This window comes from Procambarus clarkii, chromosome 82 (genome assembly GCF_040958095.1).
Source record: "Procambarus clarkii isolate CNS0578487 chromosome 82, FALCON_Pclarkii_2.0, whole genome shotgun sequence".
Classification (NCBI taxonomy): Eukaryota; Metazoa; Arthropoda; class Malacostraca; order Decapoda; family Cambaridae; genus Procambarus; species Procambarus clarkii.
This window is the reverse complement of record NC_091231.1, coordinates 14,752,795-14,776,015: the sequence shown is the minus strand read 5'-3', so window position 1 is coordinate 14,776,015 and position 23,221 is coordinate 14,752,795. Positions and strand designations below refer to the sequence as shown.

At 46.6% G+C, this 23,221-nt stretch overlaps 1 protein-coding gene across 2 annotated transcripts; it reads right to left on the bottom strand.

Moving 5' to 3' along the window:
- Positions 1-476: 476 nt before the first annotated feature.
- LOC123764439 (glycine receptor subunit alpha-3) lies at positions 477-17,095 on the bottom strand. 2 transcript variants are annotated; one of them, XM_045752304.2, is made up of 11 exons: positions 16,496-17,095; positions 14,120-14,211; positions 11,843-11,904; positions 9,016-9,118; positions 7,753-7,885; positions 5,894-5,976; positions 4,450-4,584; positions 3,216-3,344; positions 2,802-2,902; positions 2,034-2,189; positions 477-1,719 (listed from the first exon to the last, which is right to left on the bottom strand). In XM_045752304.2, exons 1-11 carry the CDS (start codon positions 16,531-16,533, stop codon positions 1,588-1,590), a joined length of 1,164 nt encoding a protein of 387 aa, XP_045608260.2. In that variant the 5' UTR covers positions 16,534-17,095; the 3' UTR covers positions 477-1,587. The 2 variants fall into 2 exon arrangements, with proteins under 2 accessions (XP_045608260.2, XP_045608261.2); XM_045752305.2 differs by having other exon boundaries at positions 2,049-2,189; positions 16,496-17,093.
- Positions 17,096-23,221: the final 6,126 nt, after the last annotated feature.

Below are 23,221 nucleotides of genomic sequence, written 5' to 3'. Positions count from 1 at the left end.
CATCCACATTCCTCACTATTCATCACCCACATAACTCACTATTCACCATCCACATTCTTCACTATTCATCACCCACGTTCCTCACTAGTCATCACCTACCTATTTCACACAGATCAACACAAAATCATCACTCTTAAAAATAATAAATAAATGTTCAACCCAGTAGTAGCCCTACCTGCCCCAGCCCCTGCCAGCCCCCCCCCCTCTCCCCCACTAAGTGCCCACCTAGACCAACCTCCCCCCCCCCAACCCCCCCCCTCTTTTCAAGACCTCCCTTCTCCACCCTCCCCCCCCAAGTCCTCCCTTCTCCCCCCACCCCCCTAAGCCCTTCCTTCTCCACTCCCCACCCCCAAGCCCTCTCCTCTCCCCCACCTTCTCAAGCCCTCCTTTCCCCCCCCCCTACCCTATCCATACCAGTTCCACCCAGCCCTTTCACAACCTAGGTCCCCCCCCCTCCTCCCAGCCCCCCTCACACCCCAGGTCCCCCATTTCCCCTTCCCATCCCAGACCCTCCCTGCTTCCTTACTCAGGGATCAAAAGAAACTGAGGATGGACAGAAAAAGAATTAGCTTCAAGGTGATGTTCTCAAACACAGATGGGATTACAAGCAAGGCAAGTGAACTTAGGGAAAGAGCATACGAAGTAAACCCTGATGTGATTGGACTCACGGACACAAAACTCTCAGGAATCATAATGAATACGGTGTTTCCCCAGGACTACACTATAATAAGGAAAGAGAGGGAGGGTAGGGAAGGAGGCGGAGTAGCCATACTCGTGAGAAATGAGCCACAGAGACGTTAGAAAGAACCTTTTCAGTGTCAGCGTAGTTAACAGATGGAATGCATTAGGAAGTGATGTGGTGGAGGCTGACTCCATACACAGTTTCAAAAGTAGACATGATAGAGCCCAGTAGGCTCTATCATGTCTAGTAGGAATCTGTACAGAAGTTGACTGACAGTTGAGAGGCGGGACCAAAGAGACAAAGCTCAACCCCCACAAGCACAACTAGGTGAGTACACACTCTCCCTCCCTGTACATCCCTCCCCCCATCCCCCTTACTAAACCCCAGCTAGCAATATACATAGGTTCCTGTGATATAAACCTGATGCACAATTGTGTACACCCAAAGGTAACATAGCAATGTCATAAAACATTATATATATATATATATATATATATATATATATATATATATATATATATATATATATATATATATATATAAATTTCATTGCAATAATTCGTGCAGCTAGTGGCCGAGAAATTTTAAAATCTTTAAAAACAAGTAATAATGGGAAATATTTAAAAGAACTCTTAATGGAATTTTAGTACTGAAAATTGTTCTTTGTGGTGCAGAGTAACTTTTAAGAAACCATTGTTATAATATTTTCCCCTGAACTGATGGCTTGTGACCCGCGCTGGATGACGTTTCTAAAGGGCAACTTCACTAGATATAAACGGTGCATAATTATTGACCCAATCTGTTCAAATTCCATCGTTGAGAGAATTGTGGTGTGATGTTTGCCTGGCTGTGGTACACAGGGATGACTGTACACAGGTGGTGGTTCCTGCAGGTGTCGTCGAGGGTTACTTGTAGAGCACCCAGTAGACGGCGTTGAAGGCGATGAAGGCAGCCGGGTAGAGGACACGGAAGCAACGGTCCAACCAGAGCGCCGCCATGTTGCCCCGAGTCCCGCCACGCTCGTCCGAGAGGTCAGGCTGTGGGGAGCATAGGTTGTTAGCTAGTTACCTTGGGGGTTACCTTGGGGTGATTACAAGGATCTATGTCCTCTTCCTATCCCTCCTTTCTTCATCTATACTCTCTCTCTCTCTCTCTCTCTCTCTCTCTCTCTCTCTCTCTCTCTCTCTCTCTCTCTCTCTCTCTCTCTCTCTCTCTCTCTCTCTCTCTCTCTCTCTCTCTACCTCTCTCTCTCTACCTCTCTCTCTCTACCTCTCTCTCTACCTCTCTCTCTACCTCTCTCTCTACCTCTCTCTATCTCCTATACATCCCACAGCCATCCCAGCACTACTACCTTTTCATCACGGACCTCTAGAGCAAAGGAAGTGTGTGAGGAGGGGTCTGATCGCCTGCCCCTGGCGGCCAGGTGGGCCAGCACGTCCACCACCACGCTCTCCACCGTCGCCACGAAGATGAAGCTCAAGCACGTCCCCGTGAACACCTCGATCGCCTGCAGAAGAGGAGAATCGTGTCAACGTCCACCCGCTCTCACGCTGTATGACACTTCCGCCTTGTGTGACACCCATGTGGCACTGTATATCATCTGGAACTGGTGATGGTAGCCAAATGACCCTTCTGCTCTGAGCTCATATGGAAGGTTAGTTACCGGCTACGTTGTTCACCGTTTCTTGTACTGTAACCTTGGCCCATTGGTACCCTGTACGGCTTGGCGTTTGACCACCAAGTGCCACTGGTACAAGAACACTGTTACTACCAGTTACAAGTACTTACAACCTGTGTATTAATGCTCTATAAAAACTACTATAAAAGAAAACCTGCTGCCAGTATACACCAATATAAAATATATATATATATATATATATATATATATATATATATATATATATATATATATATATATATATATATATATATATATATATATATATATATATATAATATATCGAGAACTTATTATTTTTTATCCCAGTGCAAAATCAGTATTGGCGAAACAGAAGGTAATATGATAAATGAGAAAATGATGTGAAGTGCAGCTACGAGTCGCAAGAAGAAGTGGAAGAGGCGGGTGTATGGAGGTGAGGAGAGCGAGCCAGGTGGTTACCATGGTGTAGGAGGCCGTGGGCACGCTCCTGTAGGTGCTCTCGTGGAAGATGGCGGCTGTCAGCAGCGACAGCATGCACAGGATCACTCGGGTGCTCGTTCCTGTAAACAACACACACAACTCTTAATATTTTCGCCCAGGAACTGCACGCACACCCGTCAGCAGGGGTCTGTCATCTGTCAATGACGGATGACACACACCTGTGAGTTATGACAGTGGCTGATGATATAACAGGTTACTACAGTGCATTATATATTAATGTAATGTGGCTGGTGGGGAGCTCTGGTCTCATCAACACAATGGCTACACCCCAGTGGCCTGGGTCACACTACCTGGGGGCACGGGAAGAGCAGGTCACGGGCCTCACTCACTCGACACTTCCAGAGAAAGAGAATTGAGTTCGCACTGACTGACCTCTGATGTTGATGAAGAAGGAGAGGTAGGCGGTGGTGACGGTGGCGATCATGGGGATGACGGTGTGCTTCACTTCCCACCCTCCCGAAGACTCCAGCTCCATCTCCACCCGCAGCTGCCTCTTCGCTCCTGCCGGCGCCACACAACGGTACATTCATGTTAGTTAATCAGCGTCGTTTTAAGGATATTTGTATACCGACAGGTCGCGCGCAAGAGCTGCCTAGCAGCAACACCCGCTGTAGTGGGCATGGCGCCCGCAAACTGACATTGCTCTAGCGTCAGGCTTCACGGCGGTAGCGCAGAGAGACTCACAGGAGCGTGCAGGTATGTTATGAGGCTAACTTGAGATCATTCATAAGTTACTTGCTGTACACGTCGTTAGACTGTTTTAGTGTTGGGATTAAGGCCTGTCAACCTCGGGAGGGGTATTAAGGACACCATACTGACTTACTAACCAAGCAGCTGACTATTTTACGACTGAGGTAAACTATTATGTGCATACACACACACAAAGTGGGTATATCTCTTGGTGTATATATATCTTGTCAAAATAATTTCACATTATCTTAATATTTATTTGATCTTGGTATTAACGAAACTGAATTCCTTGCATACATGTAATCACTGTGGCTCTAAGAGTCCAGGAACAACAGCCCCTCTCTCAGATAAGTCTCCCGTGCGTGGTGAAGCTCTCTTATATGAGCTCGTTTGTCAACAAGTATTTACAAATGTTACTTAAGAGCAGACTGGATTTAAAACTGGCAAAAAGAACTTTAGTATTCAATAAAACTAGAAATACATAACAATTTACAATAGTCCTCTACAATATTATCTCACAATAGATGGTCATTAATTCATTGTTCAGTAATCTTCCTTTCAGCCTATAAACAGTTACACGTAAAGAGCCCAGCAGCACGAAAAGAAAGGCAAACCAATCCTAGATCCGGATTAGACAATTATGTGTGTAGTACATACAGGCATACGGAATTGTTACCACTAAGCTGGTAATAATTTGAGAGCATTAAAAGAGAAGTTAACACAGGGGATTTAAGATGTCAGCTTAACATCAACAATACTCAGGCAGACACGGAAACTGCCTGGAACCCTCAACACTGGAGACTGACACAGGGTTACTGGAACTCTCAACACTGGGGATTGACACAGGGTGCCTGCAACCCTCAACACTGGAGAAAGACACAGGGTTGTTGGAACACTCAAAAATCTGATAACTTACTGTGAGCTGAGACGACAGTCTTGGCCGTAAGCTTGACGTCCGTGAGTTCCCAGCCGTGAGAGATCATCATGTTGGTGTAGTCGACGGCTGTGTCTCCGTACCACACCGGCTGTAGCTCACTCTGCTCATAGCCCACTGCCACATCACATGAAGGCATGAGGGGTCAGGAAACATCACATGAGGAGTCAGGAAACATCACATGAGGACATGAGGAGTCAGGAAACATCACATGAGGACATGAGGAGTCAGAAAACATCACATGAGGACATGAGGGGTCAGAAAACATCACATGAGGAGACTAGGGGGAGAACAAATGGGGTCATTAGATGCTTCACTAAGGCACCAGAGTCCACTTTATAAGACCAGGTGATAAGGGGTTCTGGTGAAGTATTTTTCATCGGCCATGACATGCATATGACATGCAGGACATGGTCAGGGGAAGGTGGTGGATCAGGGGAAGGTGGTGGATCAGGGGAAGGTGGTGGATCAGGGGAAGGTGGTGGATCAGGGGAAGGTGGTGGATCAGGGGAAGGTGGTGGATCAGGGGAAGGTGGTGGATCAGGGGAAGGTGGTGGATCAGGGGAAGGTGGTGGAACAGGGGAAGGTGGTGGATCAGGGGAAGGTGGTGGATCAGGGGAAGGTGGTGGAACAGGGGAAGGTGGTGGATCAGGGGAAGGTGGTGGATCAGGGGAAGGTGGTGGATCAGGGGAAGGTGGTGGATCAGGGGAAGGTGGTGGATCAGGGGAAGGTGATGTCAAGGTGGAAATTACAAAAGCAACACAAATAAAAATATAATTTTTTTTCCAAACTTGAAATTTTGACAGCAGTTGTCAAACATTCACAACAGACGTGACAACAGTTACACATGTCAACAGGATAAGAGCCTCACACTAACATCAACAGTGAGAAAATGTAGTACTTAAGAAAAATAAACACAGTTGAAAATATAATTCTCAGAGTGTGAATACATAATAGAAAAAGTTCGTAAGTCACGGAGAAGGGTTCACCATTTAAGAGGAAGTGTTCGTAAGTCCAGGAAGTAACGTCACCTTCCCTATTGTAATGTACCATTTGTGATGACTGTTAGTGGTAAACACTGCTGTCACCTTTTAGAATGATGTCGCTCTTACCTTCACCAATCTGTAGCCTTAATAATTAACCTTAACACCAAATAATATTAGAAAATATAGATTTATATAATATAGAAAAGGAGAATAATATAGAAAATAATGCAGGAGACTTCCCTAGCCGTTACAAGGGTTTGTAAGTAGAGGAGAAGGTTTACAAGTAGAGGAGAAGGTTCACAAGTAGAGGAGAAGGTTCACAAATAGAGGAGAAGGTTCACAAGTAGAGGAGAAGGTCCATAAGTCTAGGAGGTGGAGGTGTGCGTTCTCCCCGGTACTTGGCGTGAGGAAGTACAAACAGGTTTAACACGGGTACTCACAGCTGTTGAGTTTGAGAATGCAGGTGTGGAGGCCGAGGGGGTAGCTGCTGAGGTCCAGCTCACACGGGATGGAGTACTGCACCCTGTAACACCACACTCAGTCACCATATACACTATACTTGGTCACTATCAATACCTCAGTCGTCACCAACACCATACTTGGTCACCATCAACGCCTCACTGACAAAAATTTGGAAGACGGCTAATGTAGTCCCGATATTCAAGAAGGGTGACAGACAGGAGGCACTGAACTACAGGCCAGTGTCCCTAACTTGTATACCATGCAAGATGATGAAGATTGTGAGAAAAAAGCTAGTGGAACATCTGGAGTGGAAGAACTTTGTATCACAACATCAGCATGGATTCAGATATGGCAAATCATGCCTCTCAGGATATATTTAATTCAATGACCAGGCAAGAAAGAGAGGGCTGGGCAGACTGCATATTTTTGGATTGCCAGAAAGCGTTTGACACAGTACCAAATAAGAGACTAGTGCACAAACTGGAGATGCAGGCAGGAATGAAGGGGAAGGTACTCCACTGGATAAGGGAGTTCCTAAGCAACAAAAGGAAGCAAGTCACTGTGAGGGGAGGTCTCGGAGTGGCGAGGCGTCACCAGTGGAGTCCCTCAAGAATCAGTTCTTGGACCTGTGCTGTTCCTGTTATATGTAAATGATCTCCCAGAGAGAATAGACTCGTTCCTCTCAGTGTTTGCTAATGATGCAAAAATTATGAGAAGGATTAAGGCAGAGGGAGATAGTATGAGGCTACAAGATGACCTAGACAAACTGAAGGAATGGTCCAACAAATGGCTACTAAAGTTCAACAAAAGTAAATATAAGGTAATGAAACTAGGCGGAGGAAATAGGAGGCCAGACACTGGATACCGAATGGGAGATGAAGTCCTTCACGAAACGAACAGAGAGAAAGATCTTGGAGTTGATATCACACCAAACCTGTCTCCTGAAGCACACATCAAAAGAATAACATCGGCAGCGTATGTGAGGCTGGCAAACATTAGAACTGGCTTCAGAAACCTGTGTAAGGAATCTTTCAGACCCTTGTATACCACATATGTAAGACCAATCCTGGAGTATGTGGCCCCAGCATGGAGCCCGTACCTTGGCCAGCACAAAACGAAGGTAGAAAAAGTTCAAAGATATGCCACTGGACTAGTCCCGGAACTAAGAGGCATGAGTTACGAAGAAAGACTGAAGGACCTGCACCTCACGTCGGTGGAAGACAGAAGAGCTCGAGGAGACATGATCACCACATACAAAATTCTCGAGGGAATTGACAGGGTAGACAAGGATGGATTATTTAACAGGTGTGGTACACGAACAAGGGGACACAGGTGGAAACTGAGTACCCAAATGAGCCACAGGGACGTTAGAAAGAAGTTTTCAGTGTCAGAGTAGTTAACAGATGGAATGCACTAGGAAGTGATGTGGTGGAGGCTGACTCCATACACAGTTTCAAATGTAGATATGATAGAGCCCAGTAGGCTCAGGAACCTGTACACCAGTAGATTGACGGTTGAGAGGCGGGACCAAAGAGCCAAAGCTCAACCCCCGCAAGCACAACTAGGTGAGTACACTCCGTCACCACAAACACCATACACCTGAACGTTTTTACTCAAGATGACAACCTTGTGCGCGCCACTGGGTTACCACTAACGCCACCTTATCACTTGCACTACCATACCACTAACAAGGCACCTCACTCGCAGGGCATCTCAGCTACTCACAGGGCATCTAACCTATTCACAGACCACCTCATCTACTGACAGGGTATCTCATCTACTCACAGGGCACCTCATCTACCCACAGGGCATCTCATCTACTCACAGGGCACCTCACCTCTGGGTCCAGGAGACATAACCATCCTGGGTGATTCTGATGAAGCTCGCAGGTTTGTATTTCTTAGGATGGATTTCGTGAGCGGCCGTCAGGTCGGGGCGCCACAGTTGGTCTTGTATTGTTCCTGACGAACCTGGGGAGAGACAGCGGTGTTAGTACTACATAATGAGGCGACTAGTAACCCCTTGAAGCACGCAGCAACACCTGTCCTCAGGGGAATACTGCGGGCAAGTGAAACAAAGAACATTGTTCTTGGGGAAAATAGAGGTGCTTGCTCTCTTTGTTCTGTGTCCAGAGATTGTGTTATGTGGCGGGGATTGGAGGCGCTCAGCCTCTGCACGTATTGTTCACCTGAATGCATCAGTGAGAAACTAGACCAAATAGCTTGTGAGTCGTTAAGTACAGATTGTTTTAAATAATTTACAAACAAGGGAAATATTTGGCATGTAGTGGTGTTACTAGCCTTACATACAGGGAGTCTTATGCTTGGGAGAGTCTCCACAACAAGTTTAACATACAAATTATATATTACCAAGATTAGGTAAGATTGGGTAAGGTAAGGTAAGGTTAGGTTAGGTTAGGTTAGGTTAGGTTAGGGTTAGGTTAGGTTAGGTTAGGTTAGGTTAGGTTAGGTTAGGTTAGGTTAGGTTAGGCTAGGCTAGGTTAGGGTTAGAGTTAGGTTAGGTTAGGTTAGGCTGGGTTAGGTTAGGGTTGGGTTAGGTTAGGTTAGAGGTCTTGGTTCTGTGACAATTACCTGTACGTGGGACTCTGAGCCAAGCACTTCCTGCGTCAAAACTTTCAACGCTAGCACAGACGTCCTAAATAAATATTCCTAAACGCTCCAAACATTAATACCTTACCTAGCCCAACTTGGGCTAGATAACAACGTACACTGAAGGAGCAGTTATATTCCCTAGCCAGCTTCAGGCACTGCACGCAGTTAGACCCGGGAACACGCACAATAGACAATTGCGCCCCTAAATTCCAATGTTAACACACACACACACACACACACACACACATGCCCAGACTTGTGAGTGTGCGCAAGGCACTATTGCGTGTGTATTCATAATGACACCATACTTTCATCATGTATTCAGTCTGTGTTCATTCTGACATCATACTGTCATCATGCATACATAGTCTGTGTGTTCACGACGACACCATACTGTCATCACACATACACAGTGTGTGTGTCCATGATGAAAGCAAGTCTGGCCGAGACAGAGACATAAGCTACCACAAGCCGGGGGCGTCACCTACCTGACAGACCCACAGACGTGAGGATGCCGCCGCCGCTGCTGCCGGAGAAGACCAGGTTGGGGTCCTCCCACTCCTGCAGCAACTCCCCCGTGATCTCCAAGACCTGCGGAGACCAGACTGGTTACTTCAGAACATGAAGGTGAGAGGTGCTAGGACGAGTGGGGATAGGTAGGCATATCACAGGATAGAGAAGGGACAGGTAAGCCGGTGAGTAATACATGTCCCGCAGTTCGAAGCCAAGATGAAGATTGGAGTCGAATAGTTTGAGACGAGTTGTATAAGGATACATGCACCGAGGGAAGTGTCATGTTTCTCCGGGAGTATACACTGAGAGTTTACATCAGGGCTAGAGTGTACTTACTAGTATTAATTGCAAGCTTAACATTCAGTTCCTTAATTCTGCTTTTAACACTGTGGAGGGACAACTCCTCTCGTAAATTAGATGTTTTGGCAGGTCTTGGGACTCCAAGAATGATTGTCAGGACTTCATTTTGTGTGCCTTCAAGTTTTTTCATATTGCTTTGGGAGTAAGTGCACAAGACTGGTGCGGCATAGTCTATGACGGAGCGCACATAGGCTGTGTACATCATTTTAAGCACTGCAATAGAGGCCCCATTCCCATTCCAGGTCATTGCTTTCAGTGCCCTGAGTAAATTTTTACATGTCCCTATAAGTTGGTTGAGCTCCCCATTCTTTCCCTTGTTACAAACGACAGTGACGCTAAGATACCAATAGTGGTCAACCCATTCAAGTGTTTCACCATTAACTTGTAAGTGTTCATTTTCTCCCCGCTTGTGATGAGGGTTATGCTTTTGTCTTGTTTGTGGCGAGAGTGAAACCGAATTCAACGCATTTCTTTTCAAGGAGTTCAAGGGACTGTTTTATTTTTCCCAAGGCGAGAGCTTGTATTAGGCCATCATCTGCATATCCCACTTGTTGTGTTCCTTCCGGAAATTTAATATTTGCAATGGCGTTCACAAGTACATTAAATAAAGTGGGGGCTTAAGACTCCGCCTTGGGGGGTCCCGAGTTCCATCTCATTGTTCTAGAGATTACTCCATTGAAGCAGACCTTGGCTTTCCTCCCTGTGAGGTAGTTTTCAATCCATTTCATGAGTCTTCCCGTGACACCCATGCATGCAAGCTCGTCCAGGATCGCAATCCCCTGCGCTTTTTCGTAAGCTCCTTTGACGTCAACAAATACAGTGTACTTAGCTGTGTCATTAGCCAGGTAATTAACTATACAATTTGGTGTACTCCGTCCTTAAACAAATCTATTGACCCCCTCCCCTAACCTGCGTATTTTGTGCAACAGTCGGTTTAGGATGATCCTTTCAAGCATCTTGCATGTGCATGACATGAGACTGATAGGTCTGTAATTGCCAGGGTCATTGGGCTTCGGTATGGGAACAATTATTACGTGTTTCCATTACTTCCTGGGCTGTGATTGGTTCCCCATACTCGTCATCACTAGACAGTGCTCTTGTTATCTTAGTCCTTCTGTCATTATGTCGCAGGAGCTGTTCCCTGCTTACTTCTGCAGGGAGGGAGGAGGAGAATGCTGCATCACTCCACTTGTGTATTAGTTCTTCAGCCTTACCCTGGGGGTCTTTGTGAGCCGCAGGCCGGGCTCTGCTCCCCTTGGCTATCTGAAGTTTTGCCCACACTTGTATTGCAGATTTTTCTCCTTCAATATAGCTAGTGAAGTCAAGCAATTGTCTTTCCCGCTCTTTAATCTTCTCTTCCCTGGCTACTTGACACACAGTTTTAAACAGCTCTTGGTTACTTTCTGTGGGATGTCTCCGGTACTCTCTATTCATGTCCATTACATTGACCATCTTTATGTAATCGTTCTCATACCATTTTTTTGTCTTCTGAGGGTTACTTCGCCCAGTCGTACTGCTCGGAACTCTGAGACAGCTCTCAGGTTTGGCGATTAAGGTCATCAATAAATTTATCAATGTCTTCTGTGATTTCGTGAACCAGTCACTCATCTTGTTCATGAAGTGCGGCCTGATATCCGCTCCTAGTGATAACCTTTTTCCGTTACTTGTCTCTTTCCTTCTCTTGCTCATGTCGACGGTGGTAATAGTGGCCCAGTGGTCACTACATAAACTGTGCACAATGTGTGTACTGGCATCCGTGTCCTGTGCATTGAGCAGGAGAGCATAGTCCAATCTTCCTCCTCTGCGGTGAGTTGGCTATTCATCATCCAGGACCTCTGAGGTTTTCACTTCCCCTGTCATAGAGTGACAGTTTCTGTCCATTGACATTGGGCTGATGACAGTTGGCATCAAAGTGTGGGTGTCTGGCATTAGGACGCTGTCAAGATCTTCCAAGACCTCGAGATAATATAAGGGTAATTCTTAGACTTAAGATGCACTCAGATGTGACGTGGGTGCTCAACGTGTCGTTGAAAGACTGGCAGACAGCTGGATCTTACACCTTGACACCGGCCTCAAGATAGAGTGTGTTTGTGTGTGTGTGTGTGTGTGTGTGTGTGTGTGTGTGTGTGTGTGGGTGTGGGTGTGGGTGTGTGTGCTCGTACACTCTCACTTCCGCCTCTCATCCAGCTTATCTGGCACTCAGCATCCTCTCCCTTCTCAGCGTCCTCAGCCTCCACCCACACTCCCTCCACCCTCACTCGCCACTGTAACAATGACCTACACCCACACTCTTCACTGGGGTCACACCTGGGTGCCTGGGGTCACACCTGGGTGCCTAGGGTCACACCTGGGTGTCTGGGGTCACACCTGGGTGCTTGGGGTCACACCTGGGTGCTTGGGGTCACACCTGGGTGCCTGGGGTCACACCTGGGGGTCACCTACCATGCCGGTGTTGTCAACAAGGAGAGAGTTGAGCACGAGGGACACGTTGACCCGCGTCGGACCTGCAATGTACCGTCAACACGTTGCAATAATGCCAACTGGACATTTTAATACCAATCATACTTATTATACATCCTGCTAGAGGCAAGGATTAGATATCAGGACATGTTATGAACAGGAATTATATCTTACTGCTATGTTTCAGCTTGCAATTGCAAGGTTCTACATTTTCCTGGAAAACAGTGTCGTAGTTTTTATTATTATTATTATTATTATTATTATTATTATTATTATTATTATTATTATTACTGTACTAATCAAAATAAAAATTACAATAAATTGAAGTAATTATAAATTCGAGCACACACATACACATACACACACACAGAAGGGGTGTGTGTGTGTGGTGTGGAGAAAAAAAAATGTAGTTAGTAAAACAGTTGATTGACAGTTGAGAGGCGGGCCGAAAGAGCAAAAGCTCAACCCCCGCAAACACAGCTAAATACAACTAGGCGAATACTCACACACACACACACGCACACACACACAAATATATGCAAATTATCTCCCAGAGGGAATAGACTCGTTCCTTTCAATGTTTGCTGATGATGCAAAAATTATGAGGAGGATTAAGACAGAGGAAGATACTATGATGTTACAAGATGACCTAGACAAACTGAATTAATTGTCCAACAAATGGCTTCTAAAGTTCAACCCAAGTAAAAGTAAAGTTAAGAAACTAGGCGGAGGAAATAGGAGGCCAGACACTGGATACCGAATGGGAGATGAAGTCCTTCACGAAACGGACAGAGAGAAAGATCTAGGAGTTGATATCACGCCAAACCTGTCTCCTGAAGCCTACAGCAAAAGAATAACATCAGCGGCGTATGCGAGGCTGGCTAACATCAGAACTACCTTCAGGAACTTGTGTAAGGACTCATTCAGAACCTTGTATACCACGTAACGTAAGACCAATCCTGGAGTATGCGGCCCCAGCATGGAGCCCGTACTTAGTCAAGCATGTTGCCTATAGCTAGCCTTAAGATAGGTTAGATATGGACGGTAGAGAGAGAAATGTTCGAACGTCATCAGTTGAGTCGTGCATAAAGGGATTTTCATTCATAGATAAAAGGTTTGCAGCCCGTTCTCAGCTACAAAGGCCAATTGTTCTTCAAAGGTTCTTCAATACAGCTGCTAAAAATCCATTGTTTATGAATGTAAAAGCTCTCTACACAGCTCACAGCTGATAATGTTCAAACATTTCTCGAACAGTGCTTCACTGACGTTCTCTGTGCGAATCGAAACTTTGCAAATTCTTCACCACGTACAAAAATACAAATAATTGCCAACAGAACCCAAACACTTAACCTAACCCACGTCTAAACAAGCACAATATGCTAATATATAATAATATTAATTTATGTTTGAGGAAATTCCTATTTTGAATGAACAGGATGTTAAAATTGTGAACACGTCTTTGGGGTCGGTCGCTGGATGGAACTTAATCTGAGGACGCGATCGGGAGGGCGGGGTTTGACGGCTGGATGGAATGACCATTTGGCCTTTGTTTATGAAGACGGTCTGCGAGGAAATGACAAACAGGAATCAGCTGAGAAGCGAGAGTAGAGGCAGGCTTGATATTTCTAAAGAAAGTCACACAGAACCCAGAGGCTGCTGATCAGGTACGCCTGTCGATCAAATCTTCAGAAATGGGCCCCAGGAGTTAAAGTTACCCTGTTACCTACATGTATTTGCCTATACATGTTGATATGTAGGGAGGACTGGCTCCTAGAGACCGCCTCTTTACTTTCCGGTGTCTGGTGCACCACTGGTCTCAATTGCCTCAAGTCTACTGTTGCAGGTTGTTGGGTTGTGTTGGCCTCAATTGCCACGGTCTTTATGCCATGTGGTCTTCGTTTACCAACGGGGTGAGTACTTCCTCCGGTCCCTCTCTCTACTCTCCTACATGTACTTACCTACGTAAAAGTAGCAGTTCACACACAGGAAACTAGCTGAAGAAAGAGGAATGTAGCGGAACACACTGCCAAGTAACGAAACATGCATGAAAGAGGTGTTATACAAAATAAACTAATAGACCTCAAAGGAGACTAACGAAGCAAACATAAGAAAAACAAAATACTCATCAAACTAGCAAACACTCAGGAAACTACACACACACACTAAGACACTTAACAAAACAAAGTATAACACACACTTATAACTCTTCAGAACACACTAACTAAAAAGACTAACCAAACTGTTGGTGAAGGGACTGACCTTGGCGGGCTCGAGGCAGGAAGGAACCATCGTAGACCTTCAGGTGGAGGATCTCCTCCAGTCGCACATTGAAGGAGAGCGCCACGCCCAGCCTGAAACACAGATTTTTATTTTTTTATATTTTGCCCCGAGGGGCGAGTTTACTGGGCAGCGCCACTTATCCTGTGAGTGGACACACCGCCATAGCAGCATGTACAACACTCCCCAATAGAAAGAAAACCCGTTGGGTTGTTCATCCTGTCACTTGTACAAGATTCACGAGGAGAAACTAGAGGCGTTAAATGCCGAAACTAGAAAATAGAAGAAAAAGAGGTGACATGATCACCACTTATAAAATACTAACAGGAATCGCCCAATTGACAAAGAGGAATTCCTGAAACCGGCAACTTTACAAACAAAAAGTCACAGATTCAAGCTAAGGAAACAAAGGTGCCGAACAAATATTAGAAAGTTTTCCTTTGCAAACAGAGTGGTAGACGGTTGGAACAGGTTAAGTGAGAAGGTGGTGGAGGCCAAAACCGTCAGTATTGTCAAAGCATTATATGACAAAGAGTACTGGGAAGACGAGACACCACGAGCGTGGCTCTCATCCTGTAACTACACTTAGGTAATTACACACACTTAGGTAATTACGAGAACAGGTTAAAGGAATTCTAATCTCACAACCTTAGGGAAGAGAAAGATCAGAGTGGATATGATTACTACATACACAATATTTTGGTGAATAAGCAAAACAGACAAGGACACTCTCTCTCTCTAAAGTGAGAGAAGTTAAAACAGGACGACATAGGTGATAATGTATGGATGGTCAACAGATGGAATGTACTGAAAGAAGGAGTACTGGAAGCCACCTCCATCCACAACTTCATTACCAGTTACGATAACGAACCTGATGGTCAGGAGAGTTACAACAAGCCGGTGGGGTCTCAGGAGCTAGACTTCACCCCCGTAGGAATAAAGATACCGGACAGGTACGGCCTCACTCTCATCATACCAACAAAATTAAGATTTGGTTAATGCTGTGTGAATAAGATTGTCTTCAAAGTTACAGACGTTTTTTATTTGCCTCGCTGCATCAATGGTCCCTTGTGCCCTGCGTCTCTGCATCAAGGCTCCCTTGTGCCCCGCGTCTCTGCATCAAGGCTACCTTGTGCCCTGCGTCTCTGCATCAATGGTCCCTTGTGCCCCGCGTCTCTGCATCAATGGTCCCTTGTGCCCCGCGTCTCTGCATCAATGGTCCCTTGTGCCCCGCGTCTCTGCATCAATGGTCCCTTGTGCCCCGCGTCTCTGCATCAAGGCTCCCTTGTGCCCCGCGTCTCTGCATCAATGGTCCCTTGTGCCCCGCGTCTCTGCATCAATGGTCCCTTGTGCCCCGCGTCTCTGCATCAATGGTCCCTTGTGCCCCGCGTCTCTGCATCAAGGCTCCCTTGTGCCCCGCATCTCTGCATCAATGGTCCCTTGTGCCCCGCGTCTCTGCAGCAATGGTCCCTTGTGCCCCGCGTCTCTGCATCAAGGCTCCCTTACGTCTCACCATCCCTGAGTACGTGCATCAATGCGTCACTATATCCGTTCGTGGTCGTGCTGTCAGTTCACACACACATCCGTTTTCGTGTCGATTTCTGTGATTTTCTCAATGATGTGATATAGAAAAGTTAAGAACAATTGCTTTATAAATTTTTACTGGATCTATTGCCACCTTTGACTGGTTCTATTGACACTTTTGACTGGTTCTATTGACACCTTTGACTGGTTCTATTGTCACTTTTGACTGGTTCTATTGCCACTTTTGACTGGTTCTATTGCCACCTTTGACTGGTTCTATTGCCACCTTTGACTGGTTCTATTGCCACCTTTGACTGGTTCTATTGCCACCTTTGACTGGTTCTATCGGCACCTTTGACTGGTTCTATTGACACCTTTGACTGGTTCTATTGACACCTTTGACTGGTTCTATTGCCACTTTTGACAGGTTCTATCGGCACCTTTGACTGGTTCTATTGACACCTTTAACTGGTTCTATCAGCACCTTTGACTGGTGTCTTGCAGGAACGTCTGGGTTCACGAATCACCTTTTGAAGCACAAGTACAGAGGAAGGTCTGGGTGAAGACCAGGCAGCGAGTGAGTGCTGCCATCAACTTCATTCACCAGGTTACTTCTCAATGGACCAGAGTGACCAACACAATGGTCGGCTATAAATAGTTGAGAGTAGTCACGGCACTTGACGCGTGTGTGGCTGTTTTTACCCCTAAACCCGCACCAATAAAAACAAATGCTGTTTTATCTCTATATATGAAGGTGAAACTAAAGTTGTCTGGTAACGCGTATGTTTTGCTTTTTTTTAACTTAAAATATGTGAAATATAAAGAGTAACTCACCCATTAAGGAGGAGCCAGAAGGGAAGGGACCTGGTCATAGCGGGGGAGGCTGGTCACGGGCCTGAACAAGGTCTTCTTGATCAAGATGACCCGGAATGGTCTGGCTAGCTACTCAAGGCAGACAGCCTCTTCCGGCTGGTCGACACCGGAAGAGGTGTTTTTCCTTATAAAATTTTGCTGTCACTGATCAGTTAGTTACTCACAAGACGCAGGAAAAGCCGTGAAAACACTTGCCACTACAAGGACTATGTGAAGTAACTTCAGTTTATTGTTACTAGTTATTTCAGATTCCTGCGTGAGGTCCCTAATGTTACAACTGTAATGGTAAACAGATCAATGTTAAACGTTGCTCGACCGGAGTACGCGAGGAGCAGGAAGGAGGAGGGACGCAGTTGTTAGACAACCGAACATGAACTGGTTCCCTGGCAAGTGAGGGAGGCACTGTGCTCTGGGTGGGTGCCTGCGGAGGACTGTCATCTGGGCAGCGGAGGTAGGGCGTGGCACCCCGCTGCACCCGGCCACGACGGGCACTCACTGGCTCCTTTTGGAACAATGATCTCCTAATTGAGTCCTGATGTCCCTCTTTCTCCGCCTCAGGAGCCGTAAGTGCCGAGCAGGTCCCAGGCGCTGCGACAAATGCACCGAACGATGCCAATGGTGGTGGATGTTGCAAGAGATGGATGCGGGTGTCCTTGATCACTGCATCCTTGTTCGGGATGCCACCATCCACACCCACTATCCAGACATCCATGGATGCCACCATCCACACCCACCACCCAGACATCCATGGATGCCACCATCCACACCTACCACCTAGACATCCATTGGATGCCACCATCCACACCCACCACCCAGACATCCATGGATGCCACCATCCACACCCACCACCCAGACATCCATGGATGCCACCATCCACACCCACCACCCAGACATCCAAGAAGTAAATTGTGAAAAGAAAGACGGATGAGAGCTGTGTATTCTCTCTCTCTCTCTCTCTCTCTCTCTCTCTCTCTCTCTCTCTCTCTCTCTCTCTCTCTCTCTCTCTCTCTCTCTCTCTCTCTCTCTCTCTCTCCCTCTCCCTCTCTCTCCCTCTCTCCCTCTCCCTCCCTCTCTCTCTCTCTCTCTCTCTCTCTCTCTCTCTCTCTCTCTCTCTCTCTCTCTCTCTCTCTCCCTCTCCCTCTCCCTCTCTCTCCCTCTCTCCCTCTCCCTCCCTCTCTCTCTCTCTCTCTCTCTCTCTCTCTCTCTCTCTCTCTCTCTCTCTCTCTCTCTCTCCCTCTCCCTCTCTCTCCCTCTCTCCCTCTCCCTCCCTCTCCCTCCCTCTCTCTCTCCCTCTCTCCCTCTCCCTCCCTCTCTCTCTCTCTCTCTCTCTCTCTCTCTCTCTCTCTCTCTCTCTCTCTCTCTCTCTCTCTCTCCCTCTCCCTCTCTCTCCCTCTCTCCCTCTCCCTCCCTCTCTCTCTCTCTCTCTCTCTCTCTCTCTCTCTCTCTCTCTCTCTCTCTCTCTCTCTCTCTCTCTCTCTCTCTCTCTCTCTCTCTCTCCCTCTCTCTCCCTCTCTCCCTCTCCCTCCCTCTCCCTCCCTCTCTCTCTCTCTCTCTCTCTCTCTCTCTCTCTCTCTCTCTCTCTCTCTCTCTCTCTCTCTCTCTCTCTCTCTCTCTCTCTCTCTCTCCCTCTCTCTCTCCCTCTCTCTCTCCCTCTCTCTCTCCCTCTCTCCCTCTCCCTCCCTCTCTCTCTCTCTCTCTCCCTCTCCCTCTCTCTCCCTCTCTCCCTCTCCCTCCCTCTCTCTCTCTCTCTCTCTCTCTCTCTCTCTCTCTCTCTCTCTCTCTCTCTCTCTCTCTCTCTCTCTCTCTCTCTCTCCCTCTCTCTCTCCCTCTCTCCCTCTCCCTCCCTCTCTCTCTCTCTCTCTCTCTCTCTCTCTCTCTCTCTCTCTCTCTCTCTCTCTCTCTCTCTCTCTCTCTCTCTCTCTCTCTCTCTCTCTCCTCCCAACATCAGCTACCCTTATCTCCTTCCTCTGTAAACCACATATATTACCTCCTCGTTCAGCAAATGTTCGTCATTCATTCCCATCGTGTCTCGACCTTCACACGCCTGTGTCCCAGACCTGTATCCCAGACCTGTGTCCCAGACCTGTGTCCCAGACCTGTGTCCCAGACCTGTGTCCCAGACCGGTGTCCCAGACCGGTGTCCCAGACCTGTGTCCCAGACCTGTATCCCAGACCTGTGTCCCAGACCTGTGTCCCAGACCTGTGTCCCAGACCTGTGTCCCAGACCGGTCTCCCAGATCTGTGTCCCAGACCTGTGTCCCAGACCTGTGTCCCAGGCCTGTGTCCATGATAGACGAATGGAACCTGACCTCACAGTGGGGACATGATCGCAGCATACAAGACACTAAATATAATTGTCAAAATACGGACAGCATCTTTAAATTAGGAGAAAGTAAAACAAGAGGTTAAAGGTATAAGCTGGAAACGACGGAGCTGGAGAAATATAAGGAAATACCGGTACCCTTCACAGGTGGTCAGCAAGTGGAATACTCGGAGAGAAGCTGCGGAAGCCACCTCCATCCACAGCTGTAAAGACTGATTCGACAAAAAGATTTGAACGTTAAAATAGGTCGATTATATCGCAACAGGTAGAGCAAGGCCAGGAGGCGGGGCATGCGGAGCTAGAGCTCACGCCAACGTGAGCTCTAGCTCCGTTGGCACTCCACAGGGAGTGTTGCCTTTATTACTTCCTGATGGTGAGAAGGACGGCGGTTGCACTCGGCCGCACCCGCCAGAGTGCGTGTGGCAGTGACGCAGAGTGCGTGTGGCAGGGTGACGCAGAGTGCGTGTGGCAGAGTGACGCAGAGTGCGTGTGGCAGGGTGACGCAGAGTGCGTGTGGCAGAGTGACGCAGAGTGCGTGTGGCAGAGTGACGCAGAGTGCGTGTGGCAGAGTGACGCAGAGTGCGTGTGGCAGAGTGACGCAGAGTGCGTGTGGCAGAGTGACGCAGAGTGCGTGTGGCAGAGCGCGTGTGGCAGAGTGACGCAGAGTGCGTGTGGCAGGGTGTCGCAGAGTGCGTGTGGCAGGGTGTCGCAGAGTGCGTGTGGCAGGGTGACGCAGAGTGCGTGTGGCAGGGTGACGCAGAGTGCGTGTGGCAGGGTGACGCAGAGTGCGTGTGGCAGGGTGACGCAGAGTGAGTGTGGCAGAGTGACGCAGAGTGCGTTCAAGAGCAAGCAAAGGCAAATCCTAAAGGGTTTTTTCAGTTATATAAAAATCAAAATTAGGGAAAGGATAGGTCCATTAAAAACTGGGACAAGTCAGATAACCGATAACGACGAAGAGATGAGAAGAATTTTTAATAAATATTTTATCTCTGTATTTACTAAAGAGGAATTTAACATTATGCCTTCAGCCGAATAAGTTTATGTGGGTGGGGACGAGGACAGGTTGACTAGTTTAGCAGTTACCAGGGAGGATGTTATTAAACAAATAGTGAAACCCAAGTCAAACAAATCCCCAGGGCCAGATGAAGTGTTTGCCAGGGTGCTTAAAGAATGCAAAGAGGAGCTTTACGATCCATTGTCTACCATATTTAATCAATCATTAGAGTCAGGCAGAGGGCCAAAGTCGTGGAAGGTTGCTAATGTGGTTCCAATTTTTAAGAAAGGAGATAGATCAGTTATGTCAAACTATCGGCCAATTAGCTTAACGTCTATTGTGGGAAAGTTACTTGAATCGATAATTGCAAATACCATTCGTCTTCATCTTAAAAAACATAAATAAATAAGTGACTCACAACATGGTTTTACAAATGGCCGTTCATGTTATCTCCAGGTATGCTCCAGGCCTCCTGCCCTGAGCACCCATTGTTTCCGGGTTCTTATCCTGAGCACCCTTTGTTTCCGGCCTCTTATCCTGAGCACCCATTGTTTCCGGCCTCTTATCCTGAGCACCCTTTGTTTCCGGCCTCTTATCCTGAGCACCCATTGTTTCCGGGCTCTTATCCTGAGCACCCATTGTTTCCGGGCTCTTATCCTGAGCACCCTTTGTTTCCGGGCTCTTATCCTGAGCACCCATTGTTTCCGCCTCTTATCCTGAGCACCCATTGTTTCCGGGCTCTTATCCTGAGCACCCATTGTTTCCGGGTTCTTATCCTGAGCACCCATTGTTTCCAGGTTCTTATCCTGAGCACCCATTGTTTCCGGCTTCTTCTCACTGGCGTAAGTTAAAGCATTCTCTCAGTGTGTGAGTGTGTCTATAGTTCCTTGGTCATCGTCCGTGTTATATCCTCGTCCTTGTTCACTTCCTTGGTGGCACTTCCACTTCCTCTTCGGCCTGTCCCTCTAACCTGTATTCACCTAGTTGTGCTTGCGGGGGTTGAGCTCTGCTCTTTCGGCCCGCCTCTCAACTGTCAACAACATTTCCTGCTAGGTAACAGGGGCATAGGGTGAAAGAAACTCTGCCCATCGTTTCTCGCCGGCGCCCGGGATCGAACCCGGGATCACGTGCCCAGCGTGCTGTCCGCTCGGCCGCCGGCTCCCGCCACGACTCCCATGTCACGGACCTTCAGGCACGTTAAGGTTAGGTTGGGTAACGCAACTTTAAGTAATTTTAGGGTAGCAGAATTGGAGTGCGCACTCAAGATTGCGACTGACTAATGTGTTGTGGAGGATGACACATTGCCTGGCTTGTGCGGTGAGTATGTGAACGCATTCCTGTCGTCGTAATTTCGAGAGAGAGAGAGAGAGAGAGAGAGAGAGAGAGAGAGAGAGAGAGAGAGAGACAGACAGACAGACAGACAGACAGACAGACAGACAGACAGACAGACAGACAGACAGACAGACAGACAGACAGACAGACAGACAGACAGAGACACACACACACACACACACACACACACACACACACACACACACACACACACACACACACAGAGTGACAGAGACAGTGTGTTCCCTATGTGATAGTTTGTTTATCCCTATGTGATAAACTCATGAAATAAATGAGTTTCTAGCAGCAGGCTTCAGATGAGCTGAGGTAGGATAACAGCGCTTGCTTGCATTTTCACCAGGCACGTCATTTCACATCCCTTAGGAACCCTAGTCATAGTTAAAAGAAAAAACAGAGTGAGAGGGGGAGTGGGGGGGTGGGGGGGGGCCTCAATTGTCGCTCATTGGTGGTATTCCGCCATCTTAATGCAGTAAAGGTCAACCCAAGAGTGCTACTCAAGTGGGTGTGCGGGTGTACAGAGGTATGTGAGGGGTGTGTGAGGGGGTGTATCGTGAGGGGTGTCGTGAGGGGTGTGTGGGGGGGTGTGGGGGGTGTCGTGAGGGGTGTGACGGTTGACGCAGAGTGTGAAGGGTGAGGATGTGTCGAACGGCTTGTGTGAAGTGTGAGTGGTGACGAATTGTGTGGACAGTTCCCAGGGTATTGAAGTGTTTGGGGAATCTCGCAATTTTTGCCCTGGATTTGAAGCCTTATGTAAAGATCTGTTTACTGAACCCGTCCTCGACTCAAGTCCATTACATCCAGCGGTCGACCCCACAGATGCATTCAGAAATTTTAACATGCTGTTCATCCAAAACGGGAATTTTCTCAAATATAAATTAATATTAAAAAATTATTAGCATATTGTGCATATATAGGTATAGGTTAGGTTAGGTGTTTAGGTTCTATTGGCGATTATTTGTATTTGTAGTACATGGGTGAAGCATTTACAGCGTTGAGATTCGAACAAAATATTGTGGGAGAACTCGGTGTCCATGCTTAATGTACAGACTTGCATATGAACCACTTATAATATTTGGTTATTATAAAACAAAAAAAACGGCCAATCTACTCATGAAAAACTCTCCAGATACCAAGCAGAACGCCTTAAAGGAGACCAACGTCGTCTATGCCTTTAAATGCCCACTTGGGGACTGTAAGCCACAAAGAACTCAGTATATAGGCAAGACAACAACGTCTCTTTCCAGGCGATTAACAATGCATAAGCAACAGGGCTCCATCAAGGAACATATAATCTCTTTTCACAACCAGACCATCATCAGAGAAATCTTAACAAACAACACAGAAATCATCGATAGGTACAGTGATAGCAGGCGGCTCGACATCAGTGAGGCACTACACATCAAAAAGTCAATACCAGTAATCAACAGCCGATTAATGTACAACTATATTCTACCCACTTCAAGACCCCGAACCAATATGGAAGCAACAAGAGGAAGTAAGGGCCAATAGGCCTTCTGCAGTTCTCATATCCAATTTATACCCATTGTTCCGTGTTCTGTCTTGTGTTTGTCATAAGTTTGTGCACCTCACCCAAAACTTTGTACCATATCACCTCACCCAAAATGAGTATAAGTTCGATGAATCTGTGTGTAAAATTAAGTCTTTGAAAATGTAATAAGCATTACGAAACGCGTTCAGGCGTCAGACAATTAAAAAATGAATTTTGGAGAATTTATATTTTTATTACCACCGACAGTGAAGAGAAACATAAGAAATATTGAGAAAATTCGTGTTAGAATTAGTAATCTTATCTTTTCGGTCATATTCAACAACATATGTTTACAAGAAAGACTGCTACCAAAATATACTAATATATATATATATATATATATATATATATATATATATATATATATATATATATTATATATATATATTATATATATATTATATATATATATTATATATATATATTATATATATATTATATATATATATTATATATATATTATATATA